Source organism: Seriola lalandi, unplaced genomic scaffold (assembly GCF_002814215.2).
Source record: "Seriola lalandi dorsalis isolate HSWRI2012SDOR001 ecotype SW California unplaced genomic scaffold, Sedor1 jcf7180002054390, whole genome shotgun sequence".
In the NCBI taxonomy this organism is placed as follows: Eukaryota; Metazoa; Chordata; class Actinopteri; order Carangiformes; family Carangidae; genus Seriola; species Seriola lalandi.
The window spans coordinates 169,467-182,064 of NW_019524943.1; the positions used below are offsets into that span (position 1 = coordinate 169,467).

The 12,598-nt window shown below is 38.7% G+C and overlaps 2 protein-coding genes across 13 annotated transcripts in view; both read right to left on the bottom strand.

The window, feature by feature from the left end:
• Window positions 1-166: 166 nt before the first annotated feature.
• On the bottom strand, window positions 167-3,571 carry cd79a (CD79a molecule, immunoglobulin-associated alpha). The gene is made up of 5 exons (XM_023409350.2): window positions 3,338-3,571; window positions 2,564-2,890; window positions 1,712-1,827; window positions 1,338-1,400; window positions 167-1,130 (listed from the first exon to the last, which is right to left on the bottom strand). The coding sequence occupies exons 1-5, from the start codon at window positions 3,375-3,377 to the stop codon at window positions 1,005-1,007; spliced, it is 672 nt and encodes a 223-aa protein (XP_023265118.1). The 5' UTR covers window positions 3,378-3,571; the 3' UTR covers window positions 167-1,004.
• A 109-nt stretch (window positions 3,572-3,680) lies between these two features.
• The window catches only part of arhgef1 (Rho guanine nucleotide exchange factor (GEF) 1), a 41,649-nt gene continuing 32,731 nt past the window's right edge, over window positions 3,681-12,598 (bottom strand). For 11 of the 12 annotated variants that reach the window (XM_087174862.1, XM_087174863.1, XM_087174859.1 and 8 more), the window contains 12 exons: window positions 12,030-12,130; window positions 11,788-11,862; window positions 11,597-11,672; window positions 10,710-10,877; window positions 10,532-10,619; window positions 10,331-10,438; window positions 10,130-10,182; window positions 9,876-10,019; window positions 9,622-9,747; window positions 8,645-8,829; window positions 8,072-8,176; window positions 3,681-7,123 (listed from right to left, as the gene is read on the bottom strand). In XM_087174862.1, the coding sequence (XP_087030988.1) occupies window positions 8,102-8,176; window positions 8,645-8,829; window positions 9,622-9,747; window positions 9,876-10,019; window positions 10,130-10,182; window positions 10,331-10,438; window positions 10,532-10,619; window positions 10,710-10,877; window positions 11,597-11,672; window positions 11,788-11,862; window positions 12,030-12,130 (1,199 nt within the window). In that variant the 3' untranslated portion in view covers window positions 3,681-7,123; window positions 8,072-8,101. The remainder of the gene's footprint in view (window positions 7,124-8,071; window positions 8,177-8,644; window positions 8,830-9,621; window positions 9,748-9,875; window positions 10,020-10,129; window positions 10,183-10,330; window positions 10,439-10,531; window positions 10,620-10,709; window positions 10,878-11,596; window positions 11,673-11,787; window positions 11,863-12,029; window positions 12,131-12,598) is intronic. The other variant, XM_023409362.2, reaches the window with a different exon arrangement.

Sequence of the window (12,598 nt, forward strand, 5' to 3'; positions counted from 1 at the left end):
ATGAATGGCTGCGTCGCGCAACAGTAACGAATCACCACACTCGAAAAATCTATAAGCGCCCATCCCTATGCCTTGGTTGTAAAACTTGGTAAAGTTAAAGTGGGTTTTGTCCATTCAGCACAGATAAAAGTGTTATATGTTTTCTTTTAGACAATTTACAGAGGAATTTGTTGGCTCATTTCACACAACTTTATTCTTTGGGCACTCACACTAATGGCAGTAAGCAAATATATTGTGATACATCACCGTAAAATGCAAGAAGTAGGCTACATTATATAGACATTTTAATGAACATTAAAAAAAAAAAAAAAAAAAAGATGATAACGATACAATCTCATCACAAAATCCACTGGATCTTTCAATCACATCATACTGTCCTCCTCGGCAGATACCCAGTTGCCCTGAAATTATGTAGAATTTTTTTCAGAGCACTTCCAGGACTTCTCGAATATTTTGGCTTGAAAATTGAGTTACAGCCTAATTCCATGATTATGAGGAGACTCCATTTGTTGAGTAAGATCATGTGTTACATTTGAGGGGTAGTTTATAGGCCTATTTTATTATTTGAGGTTGCACAAAGACAGATATTTCTAGACTCAGCATCCTTAAATTTGACAATTCTATGACAAAGAAATTAAAAGATTTTGGAGCAGACACACACAACTATTTTTAAATTCATAAAAACATTTATATAGTGAATGTATCAAACATAGAAAAATATTTGAAATTTTGCACAACTTTTAGGTCTCTTCAAAATGATCTGGACTGGAGGGGCTTCTTGAACTTACAACCTCAATATTTCTCAACTAATACGTCCCTGACTGAGTCGACTTTGTTGTGAAACTGTTTCGTCAAATGCTGTTTCCAAAGCTATGAAAAAAAAAACTCTCCAACTTTCAGTGTGTGTGATAAAGCCTAGGCCTGTTATTCAGATATAACACACTTAAACCTAAGCTCTCAAAATAGACTGAACACTCTCCCTTTCTTTATCTTCCCCCTTTCTTTCAAGGTTTCTCCAGCTGGAACTCCTCTTCTTCCTCTATAATGTTGCAGACATCCTGGTACGGACCATGTGCCTGGGACCGTTCGATCTGATCATATGTGGTGCAACAATCATCCAGATTTAGCCCCTGGTGTATGAGATAAGTAAGAAGGAAACAAAGTAAACACAGAAAAATCAATGAAATATAATCATGTTGAATCGATTAGTGGCACAAGATAACATGTTCCTTCATAGCTTTGATCCTGTTTGCGGCAAAATTACTTGCACTGGTATTTCTCATACGCCTGCCATCATGTGTTTGACTCAGAGAGGATGTGACACATTTAAAGTTCACCTGGTATATGTTTTCCTCTTCCTTCTTCATCTTCTTTTTCTCTAGTTCATGTAGTTTCTTTGACTGTGGGGGGAAAACAGAAGTTGGTAAATCTGTGTAATTGTGCAACTTCCCATCAATGAAAGCCAGGAAACACTATGAGAAATATCCATTTGAGAAGCTTATAACTGTTTGTGCTAGGAACAGTCAAAGTAGGGCTGTTTCACAGATTGCAATCATTTCTGGTTTCTTCACATAAGTGATAAGGCAAAACAACTCTTGAGAAATGCTGGAAATTAACCATTGCTTCAACATCAAAGCTACAGGTCAGAGGTAGTTGACAGATCAGAGTATGTTAATGTACAGTCATACACATCAAGATGTGACTGTCTGACCTTGAAGAGAAGGGTGGTAGAAGGCAATACCACACACAGTAACAGCAAGACTCCCTCAGCTGTCAGGATCTTGTTTTTGGTGCTTTCTCTGAGGTTTATTGTCTTCTTCAGACGTTCTAGACAGACAGACAGACAGGGTTCAGAGGTGAAACAATCTGAACAACAGTTATGTTTTTAGCTGTTTAAATACAAGCTCTTACTTGGTTTGTAGCAAGTGAGAGTGCACATTTGAAATAGGAAGCTGGAGCATATCAAAAAGAATCAGGCTGATTAATTAGCTGATACACTTACTTGGAGATTTATTACAGGATTGATTGTTAGGTTATGTAATTGTATTATTTAGTATAAACAACACATTCTAACATATACAACAGATGAATTAACAATTGATAGTATTGTTAGGTAAGGGTAATTGTGATCTTGTTAACTAATGCAGGTTATTTCACACATAATCCCCAGAGGACTTTAGTGGTTGTTATAAATTTCCACATCTGCCATCCGCATTTAATGAGATTATGATGTAAAGTGGTATTTCAGTGTGGCAAATGCCTCAACACATTACCTTGATTGCAACTTGATCTAATCTTGGTGCTATTTAAAGTAAACGACTGGGCAGCAGTCTGTAATGAGACCATCCTAATGATGTGAAGATTAACTGAGCGACGATATGCAAGGATGCTGCCACTCACACAGTTCTTAGATAGACTCTAAGGTTAACAGGATTTATGGCTTATGAGGTGTTAGCAGTTCTTAGAGCTCACTTGACTCCATCTCTCCTTTTTAGGCACACACACTGGCATTTCTGACTGGTAGGCCCCCTCCCATCACCATCACACAGACATACACACTCACTGTAGACCTGCAGGTAGGTGCCAGGAGAGAAGTGGTTACTGTAGTTCAATACACACTGGTACATCCCAGTGTCATTCAGCTGGACTGAATCAAAGGTTAGGACGTAACACAGTTCCTTATCTGCTTTGTCGAGTCTTGTAGTCACATTTTCTGAAATATTCACAGCGACTGGACTGGACTGGCCAGTCCGTACACTTTTGAACCAAGTGGGATTGATCTGTTGCTCCGTGGTGGTGTAGCAGCACTTCAGCTCAGCTTTGATAGACAGCGGCACACCTAGAAAGGGCCTGTCCGCCTTAAAGGTCACCATACTTGGAGAAGTACCCACTGTAGAGGAGATTTGTTCATTATTTGAATTAAACCCGCTATTTGTAAAGTTATGATTTCATATAATGCAATAGCATTATTTCTGTGTGTATTTACAAAGGACACATAAGGTCTTTAAAGACGAACAACACAAATAAATAAACTGAGTTGCAAATGTACAGCATTAATGAGCAAAATTAACAGAGCAAAAACATGCATGCAACATGATAGCACAGCCATCTGCTGTGACAGGAAATGTGGTTCACTGAAGCAGAACTCAGAAGAGTAAAAAGTTAAACATTTTTTAAAAGTTATATATATATATATATATATATATACTTACTGGACTGACATGTAGAAATAGCTCATTTTCCCCTGCAGATAATTGCATCTATTTGAATATAAACACTTTCCCCCCAAATAAGACGATGTCAGATATAGTGTCTTAACAAAATTAATCTGACTTACCCACAAAGCTGCAGAGAACAAAGACTGTAGCAATCACCATTTTTTCACAAATGTTCAGTCCAAGAATAAAAACTACTGAAACAAGCTCGGTACAATTCTTTACACAATGCTCCTGTCTTGACTGCTGCTGTCTTGTCACACTGATGTCCTGTTTTTGTCTCAGTCAGGATTTATGCTTGAATGAATTTGGGCTGTGACACATTTGCATAAAAGTTATAGCTGCATTTAAAAAATACATTAAAAGAAATCACTATAAGACAATCCTAGTACAATTCATATCTACACACTGTCTTTACATGAGCACCTAACTGTCTTATAACTATATAAAATGACAAAACAGGTGTTTATTTCCCCAATTTATTTAAAAAAATTAAGAATTAAAAAACAAACGTACCACAATTTTCCTTAAGTATACATCATTAAAGAGCCTCTTACACAATAAAAATCAAAACCCAAATACACAATATAGTTCTTGCATATTCTTTGTTTATAGAGAGACAAGATGGCAGATGCCTGCATGACAAAAAGCAGTGTCTTTTCCTATACAGGGCACTGGCTGGCAGAGTATGTGGAGGGCTCAAATCCTATTGCTGTAATGGAGTTGGACACAAAAACAGTGTGTTGTAGGCCAAGCTCCCAACCTTGAAACCAACCAATCAGAATCCTTGGCTGATCCCTCAATGCTAATTGGTCATTTGCTCATCGTCTCACACTGCCTCACTGAGATCCTCCATGAAAGACAGCCCACCAAAACAACAGTGATTTTGTTTGTAGACTCAAGAGCCCTTTATGAATCAAACAACTTGATTATCAGAACAAGGCACCACTCTATAAATACATTTTCTATACATCTAGGTATTTGTATATAGAATACATGAGGAAACGCATCTGGAGGAGAGAGAGGGAGAAGTGCCTGTAGTAGTCCTTCAGCCAGTGAAAAGTGAAGGTATCACTGTAAGCTGGTGTTAACAGGGTTTCACTTGCTGACCACTGGAGTTTAACTGTTAAAAAATCCCTGGTTGAGATTATCTCTTTAAATGCATTTCATTGGTCAGCTGGATGGCCACAGCACCGTGTGGGTTTGCGCATTAACTTGCACTCTAAAGAATACACCATGGTTACAACATTTGCATAATTGTTAAATTTGTTCATGCATAGACAAGTTACAGACAAGTCCTGTCTCTCTCACCATTACAGCCAAATGCATAGTACATAATTACAAAAGCTTCTTTGAAAAACAATGAAAAAAAAAAAAAAAAACCTCCCCGACCCGTTTAAAGTACATCAAATGAAATACACAACATATGGAAAAACTGTGCAGTAGGAAAGAGGTGATCATGCTATCACAAGAGGTGAGCGTGTTATCAAGAGGTGTATGTAACTAATAAGCTTAATAAACACAGAGAATTGGGCTAATTTATCTAATTTATACTTTCTCTAAATTTTTCTCCTTCAAGGTAACAGTTATGTACAGTTTCTAAGAGGAAGACACCAGGAGATGTGGCAGAAAAGTTCAAACACAAACGTATATAATTTAGCAACTTGTGACACAAGTGACTAATGGCACTGGCATTTGCATAATTTCATAATGAGGTTCAGTAGGGTCAGAGGGGGCATTTGTTGTTGTGGCAACAGTGATGAGAATGCATATCAGGAAGTGATCTTGATAACAGTACTGGTAAGAGTGACACTGGAATGAGACTGTAGGCTTCCGCCAAACCATCAATGTTTCCTTAGAATCTTCATCTGGCTTCATTGTTTTATTGCTTAGGCCTTTTTTCGGCTACTGGAACCATGTGTTGATCTTAGCAGCACAAGTGTTAACAGTGCCGTATCCAGGTCAGAAACAAAAAACAGCCTGTGACAGTCACACTGGCATTTACTTACACACAGATACTGAAGAAAACTTTTCTCATTAATTTCGTGCTGATGAAATTCACTGAAGTGTATAGAAGAAGTCCCGGATATAGTTTGGGTTTGGTCATAAAGCCGGAGCAGTCTAACATTATTCTTGTACATTCATTTAAGAATCGAAAACCAGGTATTCTCCTTGACAACCAATCCTTCGTCCATTTATGTGATTTTGAAATCCCTTCACCTAAGTTGCCACGTGTTGGGAGTTTGGGGAGAGGGAAAGCAGCTGTTTGCATGCAGCCTGTGCTGCTGCGCCATCACTCCTGCATCAGCATCAAGTGACTAATGCTAATATACAGATGAAACGAAATGACAGCTTGTATGAGGATCTAACGGTGCTTTGTTATATCTTTGGTCCTGTGTGCATGACCACAGTTATGCTGCTACTCAGAAATTATATCATCATGATTAATTACAATCAACTGCTGAATAAAATACAAAGACAGAGCTAAATTTTGATACAAATATTGCTGCCAGGGAAGAATAGATTTTTTTTTTCATGAATAACTTGTGAAACGTAATACAATACAATTTATAACCAAATCTTAAGTCTGTGTTTGGGATCAGGAGCTCTGAACTCTATCTGAGGGGGAGCCGATGTTACAGAAATGACACTGGCACTGAACAAACTTTTTTAACACTTCTGTAACACTGGGCCCTCAGTGTTTGTAGGTGTATATGCAAGCGTGTGTGTGTGTGTGTGTGTGTGTGTGTGTGTGTCTACACTTTTTGTCAGTACAGTAAGTAAATGTAAACTAACCCTAATCTCATGTTTTCTACACATCTTCTCATGACCGTCTGGTTCAAGCTAGCTTAAAATAAACCAAAGCAACAACAGCTTCTAAACTCCCTCCCCATCCCAACATCTGCCTTCTTCGCTCTCCATCTTGATCTTTTTTACACATTCAAACTTTTCCTTCTTCTGTCTCATCTTTTCTCTAACACATTGCTCTGTCTTTTTGGCCCACTGCTGTAATACTTTTACATCTGGTGAAGCAACTCACTGACTTAACAGGACTAAATAAATAAAAGCGGTACATACAAACAAGATTCCATTATTAACAGCATGATACCTATAGTGCCACTATTTATAAATGTTTGTATGTGACCTAATTACAGTAATAACCCTCCAAAAAAGCACATCCGTAATAAAAAAATATGTAACACACATACACACACTTTCTTACATGCATTTTTTCCAATGGTGACGTGAAGCCCAACTGCAACAGCAGTGTGGGTTAAACTTGTATTGATCAGAAAAAAGTGCATCTCTGTGGTACTTTGGCACAGACTAGAAATAACACTATACTATCAGTAGAAGTATTTTAATACATCTTCAAACGTGATATTCCACCTCGTATAGCTAAAAACTGGCAAGCAAACAGGATTTCTCCATTACTGTACATCTGCTACTGGCAACAATGTAATCTATTTTGTAGCGTGCATGTCTTTGGTGTGTATATGTGTGCTACAGCAGATTGCAATCTTTACATTATGTTAGGCAGCATCTCTCTCACGGCAAAAATATTGCTTTTTTTTTTTTTTTTGGCACCCCTCTGCAAATACAACATCCCACTCAAAAGCAGGATGTCTCATTTTTTCTTTCTTTTTTTTCTTCTTGTATACATCTCTACCAAGCATGCATGCAAACAGACACACATACACATGCACACCCCTCCCATGTTCCACTGCACTGAGCACAAAGCCCTCCCTCCCCTCCATTGGGCAGAAAACTCTCTTGCTCGGCTGCAAACAGCTGTGACACATACAAAAAAGGCAGCAAGCGTCCAGGCATGACTTATGAAAGCTCAGGAATTTCCATGGAAGCCTTTGAAAGTCACTCTTGCACTCCAAACCAGCACCAGTAAAAATCTAAAGAGAAGAAAAAACGAAGAAAAGATTAAATGTAATATAATATGTGTTAGGTTAAGGAGTCTGATAAAGACAAGGCCTCAATTTCCTCTGGGAATGTGGAGGCATGTCCCCCTCACTTTTCATAATCCTGTTTTTGTCCCTCATACCTTTGAGGTTTCAATTTGATTTATTCACTAAAATCTCTCTAAGCAGTGTCCTCTGACTTCTGAGCCGCAGAAAAAACGATGAGACTTGAAAAGAGCTGATAAAAACTTTGATTTGCTTGTGTAGGTGACCTTCAGTTGTTCCATGAGCCCACAGCAATTAAGTTTTACCAGCAGCAGCAATTGAAATACATGCATTTTTCCCAGAGCTTTGCCTCTCAGGCTACATACAAGCTGACCTATCTTATTTATGAAGATTGTTTGGGCATATGCAGCCTGATAAAGAGCCTGCAGACAGAACTTAGGGCAAAAAAACTCCTGCACAAAATTAATACTAAATTCATTAAAATACAACAGTTTATTTACAGATAACACTCTCAAAAAGATGCACAAAGTAACCATCAGGTGCTTGTCAAGTAAATTAAACATGATTTAGTTTAGTGCCTTTTTAATTTATTTTTTTATAATATATTTGCTCTGTTTGTTTATTTCTCATTCTCTGTTCTTTTCATTCTTATATTTAACATTTAGTGCTGAATTGTAATTGTCATTTACCCATGTAAAGCACTTCATAACTCTGTTTTAAAAGTGCTTAATAATAATACTAATGCTAATGCTAATGCTAATAATAATAATAATCATAATAATAATAATAATAATAATATAGAAAGAACAATGACATGAAAAACATAGAGTCATCCCACATCACTAACCCTATGTGCTTGATGGTAAATGCTGATATTTAATCAGATACTTTAATTATACTTTAGTCTCGCTTTCAATAGCTATACAGTTGTCTCACCCAGGGGCCAGCAGGTGGCGTGATGGTGTCTTACTGGAAGTTGCCTCCCTCCAGGGAGAACTTGGAAAGGGCCTCCTGCAGCCTGTGGTGCTCCTCTTCTACAAACTGAAACACACAAAATCAATATCACCTTTGGAACTGAGGACACACACGCGCGGACACGCACATACACTCACACAATTCAACCCTCTCCTCTTAACATCCTCTCTTCGTCTCCCTTGCTGCTTCTGTGACACATCCCATTGCAAGTGCTGGACATAATAGCCATTCTCAGAGATGTCCAATTTCACAATGCAATTTTCAACCAAGCAATAACAGTAGTGGTTAAATGGTTTTCTATTCTCTAGTTTCTCTTTGGTACCATTTTGTCCCTATTTGTCCCAAGTATACCACAGCTTGCTCCTTACTTAAGTTATCCTCAGTGAAATCCTCAATGCTCAGCTCTGCGTCTCTCTCAGTCAGCTTCCATCTTTTGTTATGTCTCTCATCTTTATCTGCCCCCGTCATCCTATCTGCTCCCTGCTCAGTTTCTCTCTATATTCTCAGCTATCTCCCTCTCACTCTTCCCTTTACCTGTAATCTCTTTAGATGTTCCTCCAGACTGCAGAGCCTCCTGCGCACTTCATCCATCCTCTCCTGGGACAACACCAGGGGCGCACTGATGCTTCTCTCCTCCTCTCCTTTCGTCCCTGCACCCTCTTTTTCACAAGTGTTATCACTCTTCTCCTCCGCTCCTCTGTCTGTGGTCTGGCTTTCTTCTGTGGACAGAAAGACTTGATTTAAATGTGTCCATTTTGTTGTCAGTTACAGTAAATTCTATCCAGTAACACTGATATTTAACACCAGTAAAATCTTGAATTGCAAGGCTTTCCTGGTCACAATATAACTCCTTATATTGATGAATTTCACTGTACTGCCATTTTATGGTGAAGTATGTCTCAAAATCCTGCTTTTAGAATTAAAAAGAAGAAAATAGATTCTGCCATTACACTAATTCATTGATCTGGGGAATGTAAAGGTGCACTGTGATTAATTACCCTTTTAAATTTGAATCGCATGCAGGTAAGTTATAAACTCAGTAGACAGAGGGAAAGCAGAAAATGTCACTTTTTTTTGTAGTTGTTGTTTTTAATGGAGAAAAAAAAAACAAAACACTACACTCAATTTTCCAATCATGAAAAAGTGAAACAGACATTCAAAAACAATTGAACTTCTATCAATGCCAAGAAGATACACAGCTATGGGTGCTACCAAAGTAAAATATGACTTTTAAAAGAATAGTTTGGGAAAGACTCTTGCTGAGAGTAAGATGGGAATATCGCCACCATGTCCAGATCAGTCTATTAAATATGAAGCCAGCAGGGTGTTAGCTTAGCTTAGCATACAGACTGGGAGCAGTGGGAAACAGCTATCCTGGCTTTGTCCAAAGTGCCTATCTAACACTTCTAAAGGCCACTAATTAACACTTCATATGTTCTTTGTATTATCTGCACAAAATAAAAATTAAAAAAACAACTAAAAACAACAATTTGCAATTTTACGTCATATACCTGTTGATTGACAGCTATCCATTTCTTGACTGGGCCTCTGTGATTGCTCCTCTCCGTTTTCTTCATCAGGCTGTGAGTCTTCTGATAGGCTGATGCTGCCGATCAGCAGCCTTTTCAGTAACATGACTAACAGATGAGAGAGATTCAGTGCTTTCGTTAGAAGGACAGACAAGCTGCAATGAAAGAATGGAAAGACAAGACTGATAGTTATAAAAAAAGTCATCAACAGAAGTACAGGGAAGACCCTCATTCACCTTCATCCAAAGCACTGACGGCAACCTTCTCCTGATTGCTGTTGGAGTGGCCTATCAAGTCGAAGCCATTGTATGACAGGAAATCAATCAGCCTGTGCCTGGGGTCTGAAGACTTTTCATCCGTCAAGCTGTCCTTATCTTGATCTGCAGACGGACACAAGGCTTAACTTTGGCTCAAGCTTTCAGAAATGTGTTACAATAATACATTTGCACTGTTTATTAAGTGTTCAGCTGATAAAGCTCTGCGCTCTCACCACTGATGTTTTTCGAACCTCCATTCTCAGTCGGGCTCAGAGGCGCAGTCAGCCTGACGGAGAGAAAATGAGAAAAGAAAAGAGATATTCAGAGACGGGTGAACTTTGGCAGGCGATGAATATATCTTTCTCTCTTAACAGATGAGTAAACACAGACACACTCACGCAGACACACACACACACACACACACACACACTTACGAGGAGGGACTGAAAGGAGCTCCTCCACCTCCAGGAGGCAGCGTTAACCTCATGGGTGTTCCACTCTTCTTCAGATCATCCACTGCAGTCTTTATCACCTCAGTCCAGCTAAAAACACACAAGTAGATAAAATTACAATTCATCCTATGATTTACCCTCTGAAACAAATATGATTACTGTGTATTTCTCTTCATCACTCACGTTTTCCTCTCTACAACAGATTGGGCCACCAGCTCATAGATCTGAGCACCGCTATCCCAGGTAAATATCACGTAGAAGGCCTTTCGATCTGACAGAGCAGGCAAAACAACAAGGCTGAGTGATACTTATCTCACAATGGAAGTGACCTGTACAATATTTACTGCTGTGGGCAGCTAACCTGTGGCCACCTCGCGGAGAAAGACCGAGTCTAGCTTGATGATGGGGCTCAGCATCTGCTTGCCCTCCTGCACGGCGATGTTACTCTTGCTCTGGCATTTGAGGACCATCTTGTCATCCTGCCTCTGTAGGAGGACCAGCATGTCCCCTAGCAGCACACACTGCACCTCTGAGAGACAGGGAGGAGAAGGAGTCAGACAGAGCAAAGGGAAAGACAGCAGGGGAAAGGATGGGTTCTCTGCCATTTCAATTCCTCATAGGTAGGTTACTTGTTTTAAGAATTTATATCTATTTGTTAATTTATTACCATTTCCACATATGGTTTATAAGCTTTTTTGTTTTTAGTTTTGTGATTGACAGTGGTTTTACTTCCCCTTCCCCTACTTCCCCTATCTAGTGTGTGTGCATCTGTTTATCTGAGTGGCAAGCCGCTGCTGTTTGAAGTCGTGCTGTATTGAATTGAATTGAGGTTTAGGTTATTAAATTGAAATGGATAGAAAAAAGGAAGTGAATGGGCTTGTGAGATCTCACAAAATCCCCTTCACTGATGATGGGTTTCCTTTCATAGCAAACTTTAATCTATACATTTGAAAAAGGAAATGAAAGCTTTATAATAGTTTTCTGAATATCCCAAAAATAGCTTGCTCAGTTATTTTTTGGCTGTTTAGATGCAGCAATCTAAGTGAATTTTATTAAACAAATATCATAAATACTAAATTGAGCTTGACACGTCTGGTCTGAGAAATGATTCAAAAAAAGGTTTTGCAAATTTTAAAATGTCTGTGAGATGTTTGTCCTTGTTTCTGCAGAAATTGCTGATACAGAAAAACACAAATAAGTTCATGCTGTTTGTATGCAGGTCTCACGCATACACAAATATGTATTTACCAATTGCTTTCTCTTTTGTGACTTTCCAGGTCACAGCACCTTCATAAAGCATCTTCTTCTGAGTCAGGTCAATGTTCTAGAGAAGACAGAGGGAGAAGAATGAAAAACGTTCTTGCAACAAAAATGTCAGCTAAAATCTGTAAAGTGCAACAGATAGTGCAAAAAAAAAGACCTTGTTGAAAGAACCTTACCTTATATTCAGTATAAAGCTCATTACTTGGTTTGAGCCCTGATGTGTCCAATCTACGCTGGTAGTCCTTCAGAGTCTGAGAACAGAAACAAAGATTAGGGGGTCAGACAGAGGACAGACAGCACAACTCTGAAGTAAAACTACCAGAGACCTTCAGGAGTCTCAAAATGAATTTACAAGACTCCAATTGGTGCTCAATCACTACCTAACAGTGTGTTGAGTGATGGATTGGGTGTTTCTCACCAATAGGTTCTCCATCTCTTTGACCTCCTCATTGACATGGTTGAGGATCTTTCTGCAGCACTCTGCGCTCTGTTGGATCTTCTCCTTCTCCTCCAGGTCCTCTGTGGAGAGACAGAAAACACAGAGTTGAGGAAAATACAGCTTTCACATCAGAGCCCAGACCAAAGCCATAAATCATGAGTGTACACAAGAGTCTGGGACGGACAGTAATCGATCGTTCAAATGTTTTGCTTGTGTGTGTAAGTTAGTTTTCCACATTTATCTTGTGTTCTGATTTAGATTGAGACATATGGTTAAAAACATTGGCATCTGTATTTTGAACAAAGAATACATCATTCACACTTCATATGTCGCATACTCTGTCTTTTTGACAAACCCAGATATAGGAAATGTAAGATTTCTGGGCATTATTATATACCATGAAACAACATAAATTTGTGTGTTGTTAGAGATTTTGCCATACTGTTTAGACTTAAATATCTGTAGATGTATTAGGCCATTGTGAGCAGTGCTGTAAAATGATGAGCACGACTGTTTTATGGTAGTATTGGCCTGATTTGTCAAGTTAT